This window comes from Marmota flaviventris, chromosome 4, assembly GCF_047511675.1.
Source record: "Marmota flaviventris isolate mMarFla1 chromosome 4, mMarFla1.hap1, whole genome shotgun sequence".
Lineage (NCBI taxonomy): Eukaryota > Metazoa > Chordata > Mammalia > Rodentia > Sciuridae > Marmota > Marmota flaviventris.
The window spans coordinates 27040537-27062746 of record NC_092501.1 but is presented as its reverse complement, the minus strand read 5'-3'; the positions used below and the strand labels follow the sequence as shown (position 1 = coordinate 27062746).

At 47.7% G+C, this 22210-nt stretch overlaps 1 protein-coding gene across 5 annotated transcripts in view; it reads left to right on the top strand.

The window, feature by feature from the left end:
- Pax2 (paired box 2) overlaps positions 1-22210 on the top strand; it is a 77578-nt gene that overhangs the window by 36901 nt on the left and 18467 nt on the right. For 3 of the 5 annotated variants that reach the window (XM_027930267.3, XM_027930270.3, XM_027930268.2), the window contains exon 6: positions 20604-20779. In XM_027930267.3, the coding sequence (XP_027786068.1) occupies positions 20604-20779 (176 nt within the window). Of the gene's footprint in view, positions 1-1512; positions 1582-20603; positions 20780-22210 lie in introns of all 5 variants that reach the window. The other 2 variants (XM_027930265.3, XM_027930266.2) reach the window with 1 other exon arrangement.

Sequence of the window (22210 nt, the reverse complement as noted above, 5' to 3'; positions counted from 1 at the left end):
ATTTTCAGACAGGGCAGGTTGTGTGACTACAAATGGCCTAGTCCTGTCACTGCCTTTAATAACTCCCTTCTGATTTGGATGAAGCTGTAACTGAAAGAAGCAGTTTATTTCCTTAGTTAGTTTCCCCCCAAAAGTCCCAAAGAGTGTTGCTCAGGTTAGTCTTGGGACAAAGAAGGGGAATAAGTTGTGGAAATGAGCAGCACCTACCCTTGTCTAGGAGCCCTGGATGGAGGCAAGAGAAAGCTGCAAAGATCCACTAGGAAAGAGGGTGCAGGGCGGAGGCCAGCATGCAGCCCAGGAGCTTAGCCTAGATGGGCAGAGTGCTCAGGGGGGAAGATGTGAGTTCTGGGGTGAGCATAGCTTGGCATGAATTTTAGCATCCCTTACTATCAGTGTGACCTTGGGCAAGTCATTTAACATGCATCACCTCAGTTTTCTCCTCTATAAAATGGACATGGTAGCAATTCTTTCTTCACAAGGACTATGGAGAAGATTCCATGAGATCATGAATATAGAGTGTTGCACCAACTCCATATTGGAAGATGGATTGATTTGCATCTGGGAAAGAAAGCCTTGTTATGGGTTTTGATTTCATGGGGAAATGAAGTTGTGTCAGAAAGAAACTGATTTGGACACAGGCTCCATAACCTTGGTGTAGCTTCTTGTAACTACGGCAGCCTCTAGCTGATGCTGGATAAGCTAACCTGGATGTGACCAGTGCAGCTGGCCTCACCTGTGTAACTGGGACAACCTTTGTCCATCTCTACCTATTCATTTGCTCTATGGTTACCCGTTGGTGCATATATCATCTTTTAGCCACCACAGGTGTTTTCTATGTATGTAAATAAAGACCCTTTTTCCCCTTAATATGGGGGCATCACTCCCTCTATCCATTTAATATATTTCTGCTCCTACATGCAAATTGATTTATTTACCTTGGAAAAATGTATGCTTGTTTTAGAGACCATATGTAATTTTCCCCACAGTTCATGCAAGTATGAGTCTGTGTGTGTGTGTGTGTGTGTGTGTGTGTGTGTGTGTGTTCTACCTCCTCTGAGATCTTTGGGTGTAAGGAGATATAATATATGTCACATGTTGGGAAGGTATTCAGTTTTCTAGGTAGTGTGCATGCTTAGAGAGAGTACCAGTATAACCATGTGTGTGTCTACCAGCACCAATGACTGAGGAGAGCTCTAAGCTAGGCCTGAACTAGTTGAGTGTCCATGGTCCTGGGCACAGACATGCAAATAGAGTTTGGCCCATAGAACCCACTCAAAATCTGTTGGCAAATGGATGGGGTGTCTTGAGCCTGCCTCCAGGGATGGCTGGGGCCAACCCTAGGGAGACTGAGGCTGGGAACCTTTACCCGCTCAGGCTGTGTGGGAGTCGCAGCTCAGAACCCTTGCAGCCCTTTGAAGAGGAGTCTGGTCTTCCAGTCTCAGGGAATGGCCCCCAATCTTCTACCTGCCTGTCTTTCAAGATCTCTCAGTGTTTGTCTCTTATTTGCTCTAGTCGAGGTATACACTGATCCTGCCCACATTAGAGGAGGTGGAGGTTTGCATCTGGTCTGGACTTTAAGAGGTATGAGGGCCAGAGGGAACATGGTGTGGGGGTCAAGGGAAATAGCTGGGGGCGGTGGTTAAAGAACATTGAGAAAGTGGGTTCCTAAGGGCAGAGAACAGAAAAGAGGCAGCTGCTCAGGCTTCCACTGGGCACCTAAGAGGCTAACAGAGTTTCAGGGCCTGGATCGGCTTCCGCCGTGGGCCACTGAGGGGGTGTAGGACTGAGGCCCTGGTGGCCTGGAGGGTCAGGCGCTCAGTGCATGGGGGGCAGTTTTTCCAGCCCTTGGAAAAACAAAGAGCAGATCGGGTAGTAAAACAAAAGCAAAGGAGACCTGGAAGCACCTGACAGCCCTAATTCATCACGGCCCAAGTTTTTTCCTGTGTTCCCATTATATTTGTTTGTAAAAGTGGAAATCAATTTTGAAGGTAATTTTCTGGAAAGAATGGAAGGGAGGTGGGAGGGCCGGATAAGGCAGAGATGGTAAAAGGAAAAATTTAGGCCAGGCACAGCCCAGGGGCAGCTCTTGGCAAGGTGAAAGAAAATTGCATATTCAATCTCCATCCATGAATCTCCCTCACTGCTGCCCGCCTCCTGCTTGAAAACAATGAAGGCTTTTTCCCAACGCTGGGCAGGGCCTCAGTATCAGCCTCACTTTAACTTCAGGGTCATTAATTCCCTGATTATTGAAGGAGAAGAGAGGGTTGCAGCATTGTCAATTCCAAAGGCACCCCCCATGTGATCAGACACTGGCTGGGTGGGGTGGGGGGCAGCCAGGGTGAGGTGAGGTGTTGTCTCAAAAGGGGTTGGGGAGAGAGGAAATGGGGGAGCCACCTGGACTGGGGGGCAGGAAGCCAGGAGGAGGGTGGAAGCAGGCAGTCATTACTGCATACCTCTGTTGTGTTGTTATTGCAAATTAAAAGTAGCATGTTCCACTCCACAGCTATCTTTGGGGAGGGAGGGGCACCAAGGGAGGTGGGGGATCTTATCATTGCTTCTTCAGCAGACCAGCCGTGGTGTCACCGTGTGAGGTGACATTTGAATTTACAATTCCGCTGAGAAAAGCCATTAATTCACAAATTAACATTTCTCCCTCTCCCTCTCTCTTTAACACTCTCTCCCTCTCTCACATGGATGTGCAAGCAATTGAAAAGACAAAGGAAATAGCCTTAAGGAAGAGACTTTACTGCTAGTCTGTCTGTGCTGAGATTGCTCCCCCTGCTTCCAGATAGATAAACCAATTACCTGAGCAGCTCGGCTCCTGGCCGCCCGATCGCCTCCTTTTGTAGGCTGCCTCCATGGCTGGCTTGCGCTCGGTGTATCTCATTAATGGAAACCAGGCATGCCCTGGTCACCAAGCTGTCTTCCCAGCTCTCCCTTGGAGGAGCAGTGGGAGGAGAGTTGGTATCAGAAAAGGCAGGTGAGGAGACCCCAGGGAAGAGGAAAATCTGCCACTGCCCTGCCACCTGGGGGGCCCTGGGTCTTTGGGCACAGCTTGCTGTGTTGGCCAAGGCTGGTGGGGGAAGTGTGCAGGTGAGCCCTGCTTGGTAGGTGAGCCTGCTCTGAACTGAGAGGGCAAGGCATGGAGTGGGCATTTAGAAACAGAGGCTACAACACTAACCTAAACTCCTGGTGGCCTTTGGTCCCAGTGCAGGGAGCTGGTGGAACCAGAGAAAGACCTGAGCTCACCCTGAATGAGAAGAGCTTGGGGAAGTTTTGCTGAGTCTGCACTATTTTAGTGGGATGGGATTCAGCTTGAAGGAGCTGAGAGGTTGCTGAGGAGGGCCCAGGAGACATGATGAGGTTGCACTGTATTGGGTAAACAAAATGAGGTTGCACTGATTTCTTAACCTAAACCCAGCACTTGGACACGAATATGTCTGTTTACTGCCTAATACACACACACACACACACACACACACACAGCTGATTTCCTTCTTAGAGAACACAGCAGCCCCCCTTTATCCACTAGATATGTTTCAGGATCCACAGTGAGTACTTGAAACCAAGGTTAGTACCCAGTCCTACACATACTTTGTTTTTTCTCTATATATACACAGGACAAAGTTTAATTTATAGATAAGGCTCAGTAAGAGATTAACAACAACTAATAATAAAATAGAATAATTGTAGCCATACATTGATACCATGACAGTTAATCTGATAACTGAGATGGCTACTAAGTGACTAACAGGTACAGCATAGATATGCCAAACAAAAGGATGATTCATATACCAGGTGGGACAGAGGGGGCTGCCCAGTATTTCATCATGCTACTCAGAAAGGCATGCAATTTAAAACTTATGAATTGTGTATTTCTGGAATTTTCCATTTAATAGACTATACTTGACTGCAGGTAACTGAAACTTTGAAAAGTAAAATTTTGGATAAGTGGGGACTAAGATGCCTTATGAATTACTGTTAGGATTATATGTCTTCACATGTTCTGTACTGCCTAGCACATGTCACAGACCCTGCCCCTATGTGACAGGTCCTATGAAAGTCCAGAAAGGAAAGCTACACAAAGGGAACCATCTATCTAAACAAGCTCCTGAATTTAACTGCATTAACAAAGCTCAGCCTATTTTCATTTTCCAACTAATATTATAAACCTGGCTAACATCTACTCCAGTTCAAGAAAAAGTTAAGGTTCAAAGGTCAACATTCACTAAGACACCAGAAAAAGAAACCCACTTATGAACACATTTGTGGTCATGAGTATATCTTTATAGTAACCAGGGAAATTCGACTGGTCATACCTGAGAGGGGAATTTTCCTATCTTAGTTGAATCACATATTTTAGCCAAACTCTCTGGGTAATATTGGCCATGAGCCTGTTGAACACACTATGTCACTCTACAGAGGTAGATGTAGAATGCTTTTGGAGGTTATGTTGATGTTCTATTAAGACTTTTACTGAGGGCCCTGTATGCAGGTGACTGTATTTTTCTGTGGGTAAGTACCCAGGTTTAGCCATGGCTGTGTGAGACTGACAGGTTCATGAATTTATACCAGAGATCAATCAAATTATTAACTACCTTTGTTTCCCAACTAGTTCATACTACTATGGATAAAGAGTAGGTTGTTTGAGGAAGTATTTTGAGGTTTAGTACAAATGAGCATATATTTTTTCATATAGTGCCAGAAGTCAGAATAGATAGGTGGACCATCCCTAGGAAAAAATGCACAGATTTGTTGTAGAGGGGGCTACATGTGTCCCTCCACCCCCAGACATTTGGGCAGGTTCAACACGGGTATTACAAATTCCTCAGCAAAGGCCAGGAGGTTCTCCACCCCCTGCCCTGTTTGCACCCTCTCATGAGCACCCATCATGTTAGAATCTGTCTTCAACTCTTGGTCATCCCTTGGCAACTGCCTTCCAGCCCTGCAGGTAGGCATCATTCTCCTTTCCCCTCCTGGCAAGGGCACCAAGCGAGAAATCCGCTGCCTCAGCTCTGCCCTTCTCCCCCAGAGCAGGCTGTGCACGCAGGAGGGAGGAGCCAGGCGCAGGGCTGTCCCCCAGGCCCTGCTGCTTGCGGGCTTGCCTCCCAGAGCACCTCCTCCTCTGCGGACCAGTGGGCAGTGAGAAGGGCAGGCAGCTGGCATGATGACCCCTCGGAAAATGGGTTTGAAGATAATAAAGGGGAAGGGAGACCCCAGGATCACGCCCACCAAAGGAATGGGTCCTGGCAGGCTCCTGAACCACTGAGCCCAGAGAAGGACCCCTTCCCACCCTGCCTTCCTCAGGCCTTCGGGCTCTTTGGGACCCTCTCACTCTGCCCTGTGGGGGTAGAAAGGCCAGGAGGGTTGGGGGAGGGTGGGGCCTGGTGCAGGGGCTGGAAGATAGTCACGAGCCTCAGAGCCCGAGTTGCAGCAGAGCCAGTAATTCAAACCATCCTGACCCTTCGGTGAACCCGAACCTGCTGACCTTGACAGCAGCAGACAAGAGAGGCCTCACAAACCTCAACCTGGCAGAGGCCCTGCCTTCTCTCCCTTCCTTTCTTGAAAGCCTGTGGCCCAGCCTCCAGGTGGCTCCTCATTTGGCCATCCCCAAGAAATGTCAGCATCCCCTCCCTCCCTGAGGCTGCCTGCTTGCTTCAAAGCACCCTTTGTGCTCATCTCCACTGGAGACAGGGTGTAGGCATCCCCTGGGGCCTGTCCAGGAGTGCCGTGAGAGTTCTCCTATGAGTGGAGCTCATACCCCTTCTCTGCCCCAGGTTTCGTCTTTTCAAGAGGTCTGGCTATAGCACGTAATCTGGGTGCACACAGGGTCGGGGATAGAATGTGATGGAGATGTAGTAGACAGGGGAGGGAAGACAAGCTGGAGGAAAGCAGCCTCAGGAACCTGCATTAAAGTAAATGCAGTTTATGAAGTTTATGCCTTCTTCCTCGGGAGAACTGGATTCCTTCCAGTAGCCTCTCCGAGGCTGCCAAACAGCTCCTGAAGCAGAAAGTGTGGGCAGGAGAGCAAGCAAGCCAGTGACAGAGGGAGAGATGCGTGGACACCAGCAAGCACACACACACATACATCACCCTAGGCCACAGCAGCCTGAGAAGCCTGGGATGGGAGAATGCAGATGGTGTGTTTAGGAGGAGTGGCTCCAGGAGCTACTTTCCCCCTTCTTCCCTGCCCACCTGCCATCTCTCCCCACTCAGGCAGTGTGGCCATCAGTATGAGTGCTGGGAAGACTGATGGTGTAGTAAAGCTAAGCTGGGGGCAGTGTGGACTGCCTGGGGTAGCCGGGTCATGGAAGCTGCTCTGGGTGAGAGATGGTCTGGGTGGTCTTGGGGCAATGGGTACAAGCCCTATGTAGGAAAAGGAATCAGAATATTGTACCATTGAAATCAACTGTGGTGGCACACACCTGTAATCCCAGCTACTAAGGAGCCTGAGGTAGAAGGATTACAAGTTCAAGGATAGGCTGGCAGCTTCATAAGACCCTGTCTTGACATAAAATAAAAAGGTCTGGGCATATAACCCAGTGGTAGAGTCCTTCCCTAGCATGATCCAGGCCCTGGGTTCCAACCCCCAGTACCACAAAAAACAAAACCAGAATGTGGTACTCTTGGATCTTCCAGGAACCTCTCTTTTCTCTTAATACTGACCAAGTGGGTATTGTGGCTGCTGACCGAGTGGGTATTGTGGCTGCTGAGGACAGCCATTGGAGTTTCTTTTAAAGAGAAATAACTTGAGACCTTTTTCCTTTTTCTGAGAATTCAAGGGAAATAAATGACCAACAGGGCTATAGCATGGGAACTCTCAGAGGGACTTGTAAGCAAGTTGGAGGATCTGCCTTTCCAGACTCTTCTTCCTGTGCATGAGAATATGGGTGTGTGCATGTGTGCATCGGTAATGTGTAAGTGGGCCAGGATCCTTGGCTTTTGAGGAATAGGAATGTGGAAGAGAAAATGACCCAAAGTGAAGTGTACAGCAAGAGCTTTCTCTCAGGTATGGCAGCATCTGTCTCTTGTCCCTGTGGCTTCTGTGAAATGCCTCAACTGGGAACAGACAGTAAGGAGAAGTCTGTCTCCTGCTTCTTCCTGGGGACTTCATGTCTTTCTCTGTTCAGGAGCTGGGACACAGGACTACAGACAGAGAATGAAGGGAAGTGGGAGAGTGAAGGGTGGGCAGAAATTGCTGATCGTGGAGAATGCCCTGGGCAGCCAGGAGATACTAGGCACAGAGGGAGGCAGAAACTGGTGGAGGATAGCCTTGGCCCTTTCTGTCCCCTGCTCTCTCCTCTGCCCTCCCTCCCTCTGCCCTCCCCTCTTCCCTCCACACATCTTTATTGGTTCTGGTAATAGCGTTGATTTGCATGTCAGGCAAAGCCTTGCTACACACACAAAAAGAAAACCCTAGCCGTGGCGGTGTGGCAGTGTCAGCTCTCGCTGTTGTTCGACAGTGTAAAATTAAATTAATAAAGCCCCCAACACAGGAAAACATAACAGGAAATTAATGGCCTTTACTGTCGCTCTGATGCAGTCATTTGCAACCCTGCTTTCCGCACCAAAGACTTCATAAATGCAAGCAGTTTCTCTAAACAAGCATACTTAGGGCGGCCTGGTATGTAATTTTTCGCCTTGCTTGTGTCCTTTGAGCTAACAAAGCCCCCTTCCCTCCTGACTCCAGAGAGGTTTCTAACTGTTTCTGGCCTGGGCTGGAGCCCAGCTTTGAGGGGGGCAGTGCAGGACCAGGTAGGAAGCCCCACCCCCTACTTGCCAGCCCAAGGAGGGCAAAAGGTTATTTGGGGACTCTGCAGACTTTCAGTGAGCCCTCCTTACCCTCCAGCTTTGTGGGCATGCCTTCAGGACTGCACACAGGGTGCTCCCAAGCAGGGAAGTTGATCACCCAGGGACTCCCCTCCCTTTCCTCCCATGAGTCTCTTTTCTCTCTCCCACCACCCCTGGGTTCCCTTCCCATTGCCTCTGGCCTTTGTCTCCTCCTCCCCCATCTCTGCTCTCAGCATCTTCCACTATTCCACACATAGGTCACACATTAGGACGGGCTGTGCCTCAGCAGTGAGTAACCTGGGGGCTTTTGGGGAGAGAGAGAGTTAAATTATTCAAAATGGGGAAAGTAACTCTGCAGGTAAATTTCCTGGACTCTCCCTTTTCCCTACATGAGGGCACTAATAGTCATTCAGGCCATTCTTCTGTCCTCAAGTGCATTTCAGACTGAGAACCTTGACTTTGGAGTGTAAGCTGGTGGAATGCTAAGAACATGTAGCTTTTCTCTTGGGATCTTTGTGTCAGTGTGGGCCTGAGCACCCACTGTGTTTGACTGTGTGCAGGGATCTCAGGAGCTTCCAGTCTACTGGGGACGGGAACTGGCTAGAATAAACAGCAAGAAATGGACTTCAGCCTGGGGGGCGGGGCGGCTAAAATGGGGAGGGACCATCTCCAGGGATATCTCCTGCATGGAAAGAGACCAGGGGCTGGGCTGAGAGTGGAAACGAGGCACAGTCTCAGATTCTTGAGGGTCATCAGATATTACCAGCTCCTTACCATGGAACTCTCCTTTCTGGTAGTTCTGCCTAACAGGCACAGCTCCTGCCTGGATATAAAGCGTAAATGGACAGTTGCTATTGTTTGTAGCTTTGCTGTTATACTGAGCCACTATGGGATTGAGGGAAGAACACAGGGGTTGGAGTCCAAATGGACTCCACTTCCACTTCCTGTTTGCTTTGGGAACTTCAGCTAATTATATAATCTCAAAATCTCAATTTCCTCAAGTACTATAGACCATGAAGTTTGCCACTGAAGTGATGGATGGTGGTCAAGATCTCCATTTGACTTCCTCCCTCCATCCTTCCTTTCCTTCCATTCATTCCACTCTATTTACTGACCACTTTGCCAAGTCCTGTATGGATTTTAGCTTCTCACATGACGCGTTCCTGCCCTTGTGGGAGTTCCTTCACCATCCTAGTTACCCATCTTGGAATTTATTCTTGAAGGTTAAAGTCACTCTTGAAGGAACACTGAACCCTAGAGACAGTTCAGCCAATGCCAAGTACAGTGGAACCATTGCCCCTCTCCGTCTGGAGACTCTACATCCATAATGTAGCCTAAGATTACATTCGATTTTTTAGCAGCCGTGTCAGACTCGAGCTCATATTGAGTTCGTGGTCAACTAAAACCTCGAGATCTTTTTCACATCAATTGCTATCAAGCCAGGCCTACCCCATTCTGCCTTGTGTAATTGATTTTTTTTAACCTAAACATAGGGCATTCCATTTATCCCTGTTGAATTTCATCTTGTTGGTTTGGGTTCTTAATTCTACCCGATTAAGGTCATAAGGATGTCTTCTATATCATCACCCAAGTAGCTCCTTTTCTTTTCCTTTAGCTATTTTTCCTTGAAAATAAAGGAAAGTGCATGGCCAACCAGTAGATACCTCCCTCCTGGTTGCAATAAATGAATGCTTTAGGTATTATTGCGCCTACCCAATAGCCATTAACCATTTCACTTCTCTTCACCTCGCCCATAAAACTAAGAAGGAGATTCTTTGCCAGATGTTAACATTTACTACACCCTCAGAATTTCCTTAATCAATCAATAAGAATCAATTTAAGTTGATGAGCAAATGGCCTGCTTTGTAAATCAGTTTACAAAGGTAAATAGAACAGTCTTTGACCTCAAGAAGCTTGTAATCTAGGGAAGCAGATGTGTACTTCATTATACCAGCAGAATGTGGTCAATGCTCTGATTAAGGCTTGAGAGACTGTGATAAATGTTGAGAGAAGGGTGAGGGGAGAAAGAGAGAAAGAAAAAAAAAAAAAACAGTTGCTTCCAATTTGGGGAAAGTCTCAAGTTAGCATTTGATCTTAGCATTGATAGCGAGTTAATGTGCCACAACTTACTGAGTGTGTGCAGGATCTGGAGTACCAAGTTTTCTTTTTTAGTGTCCACAAATTAGCTGTATAATAATTTCTTCTAAAAGATATTCAGAGCCTGATACTGAATTTATTGTAGTGTAGTTTGCCTACCCTTACCTTTCCCCATTTCCTGCAAGGCAGGATGGCATTGGGTTTGTCACTGCCTCACTCTTTCCTTATCATTTCTTGGCTCAAGTATTATCAACGGCAATTTTAGGACCCTATCAGTTCCTCCCAGGGTCCTGACATACAAATGATCTGGGGAAGTTAACTCAATTGGCATGGCTCAGGGTTACCTGCCAGGCCCTCCCACCAGGGCACCAGGACCTTCCTGCTGATCGCCTTTTGAAGATTCAGCCTTTGGTGCAGAAGACAAAGGCAAGCTAGAGATCTAGAAATTCTGCCTCCTCCCTGTCCTCTCTCAGTATTGCCTCTTCCCAAGGACTGAACTTAAACTCATCTTCTTTTTTTGTTCTTTGTCCCATACATAGCAACAAAGGCCCTTTTTTTGTTGTCTCATCTTATTCCAAGTTTTTGTCTTCCTGACAGGTGCATGCTACTTTCATGCCATCTTTGGTTTGGTCTCTCCTTTCATCTGTTCTTTTTCGTCTTTTCTTTTTTTTTGGTACCAGGGATTGAATCCAGGGGTGCTTAACTACTGAGCCACATCCACAGCCCCTTTTTAAAATATCTTATTTAGCGACAGGGTCTCGCTGAGTTGCCTAGGGCCTCACTAAGTTGCTGAAGCTGGCTTTGAACTTGCAATCCTGCTGCCTCAGCCTCCAAAGCTGCTGGGATTACAGGCATGTGCCATCACACCCAACTGTTCTGTCTTTTATAAGAGAAAAAAAAATACATAGCTTTTGTTTGATCATAAGTGCAATACATATTCATTGTAAAATGTTTGGAAAAAAACAATAAAGCTCTAAAAAAAAAAATCAACCATGATCTCATCACTAAGTGATAACTACTGTTAGAATTTGATACATTTTTCCAGGCTTTTTTTTCCTGTGCATATTTACATATTTTATACATATATATCATTATTAATCAAAATTAAAATGGTACTGTATACACAGCCTTATGTCTTGCTATTTTCACTTAACTTTATATAGGAGCATTTTCACATATCATTGCATATTCTTTGAAAACATGATTTTTTAATGGCTGCATAATCTTCCACTGTTCAATGTACATGTCCTTTTAAAATCTAAGCTCATCATATTTTAAAGCTTAGTCGTGTGCAACAATGGTGATTTTCCTTAAATGTCCTTCTCTTTCCACCCCTCCCCCATTCTTACTCTCTTTACTTTGTCAGGTTGATTGTTTGAGCTTATGAAAGCAGACTTTCATTTTTAGAGCATCTTGTCCTTATGGAGATATTCTCTTTTAGACTCTCTTGCTGTGGGGTCCCTTGCCTATTCTTTTCCTCTACAAAGAGCAGTTTGCTTTCCTCAGATTGGATTCTGCCAGTACCCCTTTCCTTTGCTACTGTCAACTCTAGACATGGTTGCTTTACCCCCAGATCCCCACCACTTCCCTTTTATCCATTTTTTCTTCCTTGGTCAGAATTAAGTGACCTGAAATAGTGAAGAGGACCTTGGGTTAGGAGTTCTAATTCTAGCAATGCCTAGTTCTGTGACATGGGAACATTATGTACCCTCTCTGAGCCTGCTTTTGTTGTTTCATTTTGTTTTGTTTTGTTTTCTGTTTGGTTTAAATTTTAAATCTCTAAGAGAAAATCAGATTAAATTATCTCCATGAAACTTTCCAACTGTAAAATGTGAATAACACGGAATCCAGAGCAGTAGTTTCTCTTCTTTCTTTTTCCTTCTGAAAGGTAAAACGTTGAGAAAGTCAAGTTAAGAATTCATCAGGCTTTTGTTTTCAGAAATCTATTCAACGAATTGGCCAATGTTTGTGATCACCTATCATGTATCAGGCTCCATGCTGTTCATAAAGATGAAAAATATGGTGTCCTTGCCTTCAAAATTCACAGTTTAATGAAGAAACAAGCATTTTTAAAAAAATATGGCACACATAGAATTTACTTTTGGCTGTGCCACTTATTTGCTGTAGTAAGTTATTTCTCCTCATGAGCCTTCACTTTCTCAGGAGTGCACTCAGCTGCCGGAAGCTGATTGCCTGACCTTCCTCTGTCACTCCTTAATTGTGCCTGTGTGACCTTGGGAACGTTCCATAACCTCTGCACTTTCATTTCCGAGATAAGAAGCTTCCTGCTTAAGTTTTTCTTGTGAAAATTAGATGAGTTGATATGTAAAAAATTCTTAGACAAGTGCCTCGTGTGTGGTAAACAATAAATGTTAGTTGCTGTTATTCTAAGAATTAAATCAGTGCTATAATAAGGATCTGGTACCGTAATAGGAACTGGATTTGCTTTAGTCATTATTGTTATTATTTCTGCAGTAGAGGTTTGGAGAGATGGCTATTGGACACGGAGAAAGGAAAAATTAATATTGCTGAGGGAGGCTCTAGCATCTCTTGTGTATATCTAAGGACACTCAGTCCAGAGAAGCCCACAGGACTTATCCAAGGTCACACAGCAAGTGAGCAACAAACTAGGATTCAACCCAAGAGATGTTACTCTTAGTCCAGCCTTATGTTAGGTCCCTAATGCAGTTACTGCCCCCAGAGGCAAGTAGTTATGAATGGGCACAGCAAGCTTGAGATCAGACAGGCTGCAGCCACCCCCAGCCTCTCATCCTAGCAGTGAACATTTAGAAGCTGGGCTTGGTGAAGGATAGCAGGTGGTTTGCCAAGGTTAGTGGAATGGGCAGACCTGGTCTTGCCCCGAGCCAAAGATCTGAGCCAGATTTCTGAGGGCTTCTTCATGCCTGCCAAGGTTGGCTTGGGGTTCATGGTCAGGCCAGACTCATAGGTTGTCCACTTTATCTGGGAGGCAATGGGGTTGTGTCATCTATCTCCTAGGACAAGCGGCATTCCACACTCTTTCCTCAGCCTGGCCCTCTGGGCCCCCTTTCAGAATGCTGTGGCATCTTAGCACCCCTTCCCTCCTCTCTCTCCCCTCTCTCCCCCCTCATCCTTCCCCTACCCTGCCCCATCTTCCCTTCATCTTTTTTCCAGTCTCCCTCCCTCTCTCCTCATTCCCTCATGCTCCTTCCCTTCATTTTTCTTCCCTCCTCCATCCTCTCTTCTGCCCCCTCCTCTTCCCATTCCATCAATCCCTGTCTGGAAGGCACCCCAGCTCTGGGGAGTAGCCCCATTCCTCAGCGTCCTAAACCTCACTCCCTGTTCCCAATCAGATGGGAGGCCCTGGGTGGCAGCTCAGACCTCTGGGTCCTGCCTGCCTGCTGCTGCTGTGGGGGTGGGGCTGGGGCTGCACAGGCGGGCTGCCCTGAATGACAAGCGGGGATATTGATCGCATTCTGAACTCAGCCCAGCCGATAGAAGGTAATTAATGACTCCATTTGCCTCAGTACCGGGGAGAACAATTGAGTTTGAAACTGCAACAACTGGCAGCTGGGGAGACTGGGGGTCAGCCCTGGGGTGACCCCCTCCGAGGGGGAAGGTAGTGTGGAGAGGTGCCTAGGTGGAGAGGCCACGGCCCACCCACTGCCTCCACTTCCTCCGTGATTTTTTTTTTCTTCCCAAGCCACTTTTTGAGGTCATTTTCTGCCTGTGGATGAAGATTTACTTTCCCCGAGATTGTGTCTTGTCAGCTGCGTGATCTTGCGCATATTTTGGACCCTTCCTGAGTGTGTTTCCTCATTTGTAAAATTGAGCGAATGGCATCTTTTTTGTAAGTGCTCTGTGAGTTCTAAGGGTAATGTGTGTGAAGTACCTCAAGCCTGCCTGGACACAGGAAGTGTGCAATAAACGGTGGCCACATGGTGAAGACATGGGAGGAAGGCAAATTTGACCAAATAGAGAGCGCTTTGGAGTCAGACATCCTGTATTAGTTATAGGATGTTGGGCAAATCGTTTTGTTTCTCTGAGACTGTTACTTCAACTGAAAAAAATTTTGTTAAATAATAAGTGCCTTTAAAGTTGAACAGGTTTAATGAATATAGGTGAAAGTCCAGATAGTGTCAGTTGCCCCATAGACTAGTAGATATTTGTATTTGGGCTTAGAAAACTGAAGTTAGTACATTTTTTTGTTTTGTTTTGTTTTGAGGTACCAGGGATTGAACTCAGGGGCACTCGACCACTGAGCTACATACCAGCCCTATTTTGTATTTTATTTAGAGATAGGTTCTCACTAGGGCCTCCGCTAAGTTGCTGAGGCTGGCTTTTAACTCATTGATCCTTCTGCCTCAGCCTCCCAAGCAGCTGGGATTATAGGTATATGCCACCACACCTGACAGTATGGTTTTTTGGTATACTTTTTAAAAGTTCTTCTCAAATGCCTAATCATACTTCCTGGGATTCAGTGGGCAGGCCCTGCTCATCTCATCCTGATTTGTTAAACATTGAGGGGTCCTCATGCTTTCTGACTAAGGAAATAGCATCATTTCATTCTGTGTATTCCCACCACTCTACCTACCTTTTGGCCAGTGCTTGATCCCTATCTATACCTCTCTCTCTTTCTCTCTCTCTCTCTTTCTCTGTACTAGGAATTGAACCTGGGGGCTCTCTACCACTGAGCTGCATCCCTGGCTCCTTTTTATTTTTATTTTGAGATAGGGTCTCACTAAATTGCTGATGCTGGCTGACCTTGAACTTGTGATCCTTCTACCCCAGCTCCCAAATCACTGGGATTATAGGTGTGCACCACCATGCCCAACCCCATCTATCCCTTCACCTTTGCAGTGATCACTTTGGAAATCCACAGAAGATGTAAATGCACAAGAAATAATACTTATGTCCCTTGTCCTTAGCCTTAGACCAAGACATGGTGTTCAGTGACTACCCTCTTCCCTGAGCTGCTGAGACCTCTCTAGACAACCCCATTTATGATTGGCCAGTGCAAGGGTTCTGGCCTAGAGTGAAAGGTGTGAAGAGGGTTCTGCTCCAGGGCAACCCAGGAACAGATGGGGAGTAACTGAGAAGATCAGATCTTTTTATCAACGTTAAAAGACATTTTCTTTTCTTGGTGCTGGAAATTGAACCCAAGGCTTTTATTATGCTAAGCACATACTTGTGACTGAACTATACCCCCAGCCCCAAGACATTTTTAATAATGATTCTAGAAGTAGTACATGCTTATTGAACAAAGTCTGGACAACATGAAAAACTTAGACAAGAAGAGAATAAAAATTGCTTATGGAATCAGAGTACTTACGTCATAGGGTTGTTGGAAGGATTAAATGAGCTCTGAAGTCTGGCCATAGCATGTAAGAGGCTCTTGATACTTGTGTGCTGCTAGTGTAGATGGGCAGGGGGCAGAAGGAAGTAACCACAGTCACCATGTTGGTGGTAGTTCTTTCAGTCAAGATGATCTTTGGTCTTATGTTCTGCCACAATGTTCTTTTTGTTTGCATGAAGTCTGGGGCCCCACTGCTGGGAGCCCCAGCTCTGGATGTTGGCTGTGTGGGCAGTGCTGTTGTCCACCGGTTCAGCCCACAGCTGTTTACCAAGCACCTTTCCTGTGCCAGGCTCCCTAGCAGATATGCCCTTGAGTCAGACATTTACCCTCACCTAATCTGCACCTCAGGTATTTTGAGCCTTAGTTTCCTCACCATAAAAAAGGAATTTTAATTCCTACTTACTTTGAAGAGTGATTGGGACCAAATAAGATAAGGTCTACAAAGACTGCATTAAGTACTGAGTGAATATGAAGTGATCAGAGAAGAAAATGTGAGCTTTAACTCAGCAGGTTGTTTAATTTAATTAATTTAATGTAATTATATCCTGTCAGTGTTCCAAAAAGGACTTGTGGTAGCTCACCCTCCTTGAGTGGGCTCACACTGGTTTGGACACAGCACCTAGACTGGGCTCCAGTCCCGAGAGTCTTGCTACCAGTTGTGTGACCTTGGATAAGTAGCCCACCCACCTCACATTCACCTACCTAGTTTTCCTTACTATAACATGAAGAATTTGAGCCAGATGTCCCCTAATCATCTGGGCAGTCTGTACTCAGCCAGCACACATGCCACAGGTTTCAGCCTCAGTATAGAGAAGTGGCCAGGCAGAGAACTGGGGATGCCATGAGGAAGGCTGTGCCCAGATAAGGCCAGTGGCCCTCAGCTGTGGCCCTGAGTTTGACAGCAGCAGCAGCAGAGCACAGTAATTTAGAAGGCAGGCTCTGGAATCGAACAGATCAGGATTCAAATCCTAGCTATCATTTACTAGCTCCGTGGCCTTAGACAAGCTACTTAACCTCTCTGTGCCTAAGTTTCCTTATCTTTAAAATGGGTATCAGAGTACTTATCTCATAGGGTTGTTAGAAGGATTAAATGAGCTCTGATATCTGGCCATGGCATGTAAGAGGCTCTTGATACTTGGGTGCTGCTAGTGTAGATGGGCAGGGGGCAGAAGGAGAGCAGATCCGAGTCCTCCACGGCTGGAGACAGTTATTCCAGCACATGGTCTCTTCCTAGCTCTATGGGGTCTTTCTAAACCTATAGCAGCCACATTTTCCAACCTCAACTTGAAAATATGGCCTGAGAGTAGGAAACAGTATCAGAATTAGGAATTGTTCCAGACAGAAACATATGGCCACCTTACTCTAGCCCTCTTGGTGTAGGGAGTACAAATATAGAGGGCTTCTCAGGGCCCTTTCCTTAAGCAGCCTCTGCCACCCACTTTGGTTGGCAGCTCTGATGCTCCAAGGCTAAGTTCTGCTCCTGAGAGCATAATGTTCTTTGTCCATTGGCTTGAGGCACCATAGGTGGGCCAGATGGTGTTGTTCAGAGTGAGAAGGGCCTCCAGGGGACCCGAGTTGACGCTGTTTGAGGCTAACAGGCAGTGGGATGAGTGCAAAAGAGGAACAAGTCTACCAGGGACCTGATGCAGGAACTTCTGCATCCCCTGAAAGCCAGGGATGCATGGGACTTGCCTGACAAATGACCGAGTATCCTAGATGCCACAAGTCGGAAAGCCAGTTCTGAAACCTTCTTCCAGGGTCTGGTTATGAATGCCACCCAGGAAAGTCTCATTCATTCAATCAGTCATTTATTGAAGACCAACCATGTGCCATGTCTGGCACTGGAGCTATAGAAATGCATTAGTGATGATCCCTGCTCGCCAGCAGCTCACAGCCTGGCTCCTCAGCACTGGGGCTGTCAGGTGGGGAATCTTTCGGAGTGGATGTTATCTACTCCCACACATTCCCTCCCTGCCCACTCTGAAACCCAGATCCAGACCTCCATCTGCCTGCGCCTTTATTTTATCCCAACTTTGCCAGAGAGCCCTTCAACATCTGGGACTAGCACCGTCTCTTCCTCTCCCTTACTGTCCCTCTGAAAGTGCCACTCTGAGCTCTTTCTCCATCATCCTGGGAAGACCTGCCAGGTGGTCAGCACTGTCAACTGCTTCATTTTATTTTCCTTTTCTTTTCTTTCCGTCCTTGTTTTCTTTCTTTCCTTATCCTCCCCTGCTCCTGTCTTCTCCTTCTCCTCCTCCAACCTGTACCTCCCAACCCACCCTGTCCAGGCCCCAGGCTGCCCTCTGTAGCTGAACACCAGGCGTCAGCACAAGCAGGGCCAGCTGGTGTCATTCCTGCGCCAAGTGTCCTCACCCAACCAGTGCCTCCTCAGCTTCTGGTGTGGAAGCCTTCTTTCTTCTCCTCTCCCTTCTCCTGCTCTTCCTCTGCTTTGGACCTTCTCCTCCCAGAGCTTCAGCTCCTCGCACCTCTGACCCAGGGCCTCTCCCTCCCTTCCCCCTGCCCTTCCTACCCTCTCCCCTCACCTTACTTCCTTCTTCCCCTCCCTAGCTGAGGGCAGGGCATCACCCCCTCCTCTGGAGAGAGCCCCTGACAGCCTGTGGGACCTGTGGCTGAGTGGGGGGCTGAGTCCCTGTCCCCCACCAGTAGTGCCACTGCCCTCTCCTCACCCTGGGGCTCACCTCCTTGTCCCCCCATAACTTTCTTTGTGCTCCTTCCCCATTCATCATGACTGCTGCTTTCCCCCTTGGGAGTTTCTAGGCCTCCTCCAGCCTCTGCGTGGATTCTCTGCAGGCTTTCATCAGCCACTTTGTTGTTGTGCTCTCTAGCACCTTCTCGCTACCCACCGCCCCCCACCTTCCTTCTCCTCTTCTTCCTGCCTCCGCCTCCCAGGGCCACCTCTTCCTTCTGCTTCCCCTCCTGCCCTCCCCTTCCCTGCACTGCCGCCTCTGTAACCTGTCTTACCACCAGGGCCTGAGTGCACAAAAAAATAAATAAATAAAAAGGTCAGTGAGTGGAGGGAGCAGCAATAACCCCTAAAACAGTACTATCAGTGGAACATGATTGATCAATTGAATTCCATAGCGGCTGAAAAATGTGGGATTAAGTAGTGTATTATACGCACAATGAGTTGAGGCATGATGTTCATTTCAAGTTCATTTCGCCGGCCTCTGCCACCAGATCAGGCAATCAATAGGGGCAGCAGATATCATATATCACCTCTCTGCGGGCTGGGGAGAGAGCACCATAATCTCTCGCAAATTTAGAGTGACAGATTTGTCAAGATCTGAAGGGCCCCTGAATAAATGAAGGCAAAGAGACTCCTCCAGCCAGTGACCTGAGGACAAAGCTTCAGTTCAGCCCTTTACACACACACACACACACACACACACACACACAGGCATGGGGTGAGACAAGCTACACTCAGGCATGTACGCAAACCTCAGAGAGGCAGGAATTGAATCCTGCCACACATGTACATAGAAACACCCCCACACATAATGCATTATCAGGCTCACAGACAAATGCTCATTCTACTCCCTGGACGCAGTTGGTGACACTGCACTCACCAATACACAAAGACCCTCAAAGCCTCCCTTGGCCTTGGCAGCAGGGCTTCCCCAAAAGGTAGGAGGGCTCCAGGAAGAGAGAATTAGACACAATGGAACACGCAAATAGCTACAGTGAGTCAAATTAGGGTGATGCACATCCTGGTGGAAGAAGCAGTCACAGGAGAAATGGGCAACATGAGCTCCCGCTCTCATTCGGTCACATACATCCTTTCAAAAGGGTTCTTATTCTGTCACTTAAACGCACAGAGACCCTTATTTATCCAGATGTTTATTATATACAAGTGCACACACGGCGAATACTCACAAGAGGGAAAAATAAATATTTTGCACACCCCAACTCACACACAGAAATGCCTACACCCTCGAAGACTGAAAACTATTCCACACAGAAAAAGCACAACTACCAGATTTTGTGTCCACAGGGAATATAGGCAGACTATCAAAGCTGCCTCTGCCTGCCTCCGACTTGATCTTGGTCTTGCTTTCTCATATTTCTCTCCCTCTCTCTTACCTGCCCCGCCCCTCACACACACACTTTCTTCGCTTTCCCATCTTCTCCAGAGTAGAGTATGGAGGGAAGATAGGAGATCCCTTTAGGAAAGCAGAGCCCCATGCTCCATCTGGAAGGCCAGCCAGGGAGGATGGCTGCAGGTTGAGGTTAATCAATATATAATATTTTCTATGGTCTCCCAAATGATACTGTACGGTGTTACTGTATATAATGCAATATTGATTATATCATATCATATAATCACCTATAAACTGATATATATAACAGTCCCAGAGGAATACCCTGGGGACTACAGCATGGGCTGGCTCCAGGCTCAAGGCTTCTCAGCTTGTCTTGGGCTAAGGAAGCCAAGGAGTGACTGGGGAGTTTCTGGGTCAGGGTTCGGGAGAGGCATTTGGTCCACATACACTTTAAAAGCTCCAAGAGACCTGGAAGGAAGGGACAGAGGAGGCAGGGATAACAGCGTGGTGATAACACCAGGTTTGACACAGAGACAGGACTGACCTGTGGCCCCTAGGGAGCAGACACCAGTGGGACACCACCAGCCCTTCTTTCATGGAACAGATCTCAGCTCCCTGTGGAAACCCACAGCAAGTACCAGGTGACCCAGGAGCTGGCTCCTGATGGAGGCCAGAACCAGAATTCTCTAGGGGAAAGTGGCCAGGACACAGCAGCAAGCACAGGTCTCTGTGGTCTACCCACGTGATTGCTCTGAAGCCCACGTGACTCCTCTTTCCTCCTGCTTGGTCTCCAGCCCTGCCCAACCCAACCTGAGCCAAATACCTTAGCTTTGCTCTCAGAGCCCCTCCTCCCTCAGGGGGCAGTTAATTACTTCACCCAGTCTCTGCGTTACACTCGGCCTGAGAGATTTGATGATTTTCAACCCTTGGAATCAGTGGAACTGAAATTCATCTTGGAGCCGAGTTCAATTCTCCACAGGCTCAGTAACACGGATCTGAGAGCCAGCTCCTCCCCTACGCTCTCCCAGGCTGGGGAACAGAGGGGGGGCCCAGGAAAACATACCCTGGGAGACAGCCCTCTCTTGCTCCACCTCTACCCAGTCCTTCCTGCCTCCCTTTCTCTTCCCAGCTTCTTTAGGTTCTGGCTTCCTTAGCCAGACCTCTGAGGCAGCCCCTTTCAATCTATGAGCTGGAAGTAAGGGGTTCTGGCAGGGATGCAGAGCCCTGAGGGCCAGAGCCAGGACCCACCCATTTTGTCCCCTCTTCCTGGGCTTCTGCTGGCCTGATGCTAATGCCCTGAGTATCCCTGTGTTTCTCAGATGTGTCTGAGGGCTCGGTCCCCAATGGAGACTCCCAGAGTGGTGTGGACAGTTTGCGGAAGCACTTGCGAGCTGACACCTTCACCCAGCAGCAGCTGGAGGCTTTGGATCGAGTCTTTGAGCGTCCTTCCTACCCTGACGTCTTCCAGGCATCAGAGCACATCAAATCAGAACAGGTGAGGAAGGAGCTTCCTACTTGCAGAAGTGGAAGGGAACTGAGCAGAACAGGGCCTCCCAAGAACTCACACCGAACACCCAGCACCGCATGTGCTCACAGGAGGCACCGTGTGTGTGCTGCATAAACATGCTCACACAAGGACACTGGGATATAGTTAAGAAAAATCATTGTGGTATGCAGTAAATAGAAATGATAAGTTCTGGGTGCAAGGTTACCCAGAAAATCTTCTCCCTTTTTTGCGCCTCAGTTTCCCCATCTATGTAGGGGGAAGGGCTTCAATGTATGGTCTATCAGGTCCCTTCCAGCTCTACCATTCTGTGGCCCTGGCCCGGGCACCCAGGAATGCCCTCTTGCCATGTCCTTTGCCTGTCTCCTTCAAGGGTCCTACAGAAAGTCTGTGCAAATCTGTGGAGCTCCTCTTTCCCAGGGTCAGGAAGAGAGCCCACCTGTGCCTGGCTCCTGTTTCCAGCCATTCAGTGTGATCCCTGCCCTGACACCTGACACCTCCTACAGAGAGCAGACCAAAACCCAGCATGGGATGCAACATAAACACATTAGCCAAACACACCACACCGAAACATATTTCTAACTCTTCACATTTTACAGTTGCTTACCCACCACCACTGTCCACTTGCTCCCTTTCCCCCAGAGCCCACAGTCCTTATCCATAACCCCAGCAGCCCCATGAAGCCATGTTTAGCACACACCTCCGCCCACATACCAGTGTAATCCCTAGTGCAATCACCCACACACGAGGCACACAACCATCCCTCCCATACATGGCCTAGGCCAGATTCACGCCTGCAACACAGTATAGCCTGCCATGCTTGCACACGTGCATGCACACACACGTGCATGTACACCCACACAAGTGTACATCCACGAAGACTCACAGTCTCCACACAGCACAGTTCTACTCTAAGACTCCAACAGCTCCTAGCCACTCGCCTTTCTCCCCGCCCGTCCTTTCATCCCATAAGCTGTTTGTCTTCATAAAACAAAAATCAAAAGTCTTTTTAAGGTGCCCTGAGCCATAAACCAACAAAGGAGGAGCCGGTCGAGGCGGGCGGCTCGGTGCACCCTCCCTGAGTCCCCGGCTGTATTACAATGAATAACCTTTATTTACTTTCATTAGACTATTAAACACCAGCACAGTCATTTTTCCCCCTGAAACTCGGAGCAGGGCCCATAAAGCAAATCCGAAGCCTAATTGAGTTCATTTTAATTTCTCTCCGATCACAGCGAATTACTCTGGTGATAAATCAGGGGGCAGCTTCACCCCCAGTAGAAGGCCTAATTTGCAGCTAATTACAAAACTGATTTCTACAGGAAGATCAATACGAGAAGGAATTGGAAATGACGAGGCAATCCCGTCCAGCCAGGGAGGGGAGGGGGTCCTCTGGGGGGGCCAGGAAGCGGAAGGGAAAAA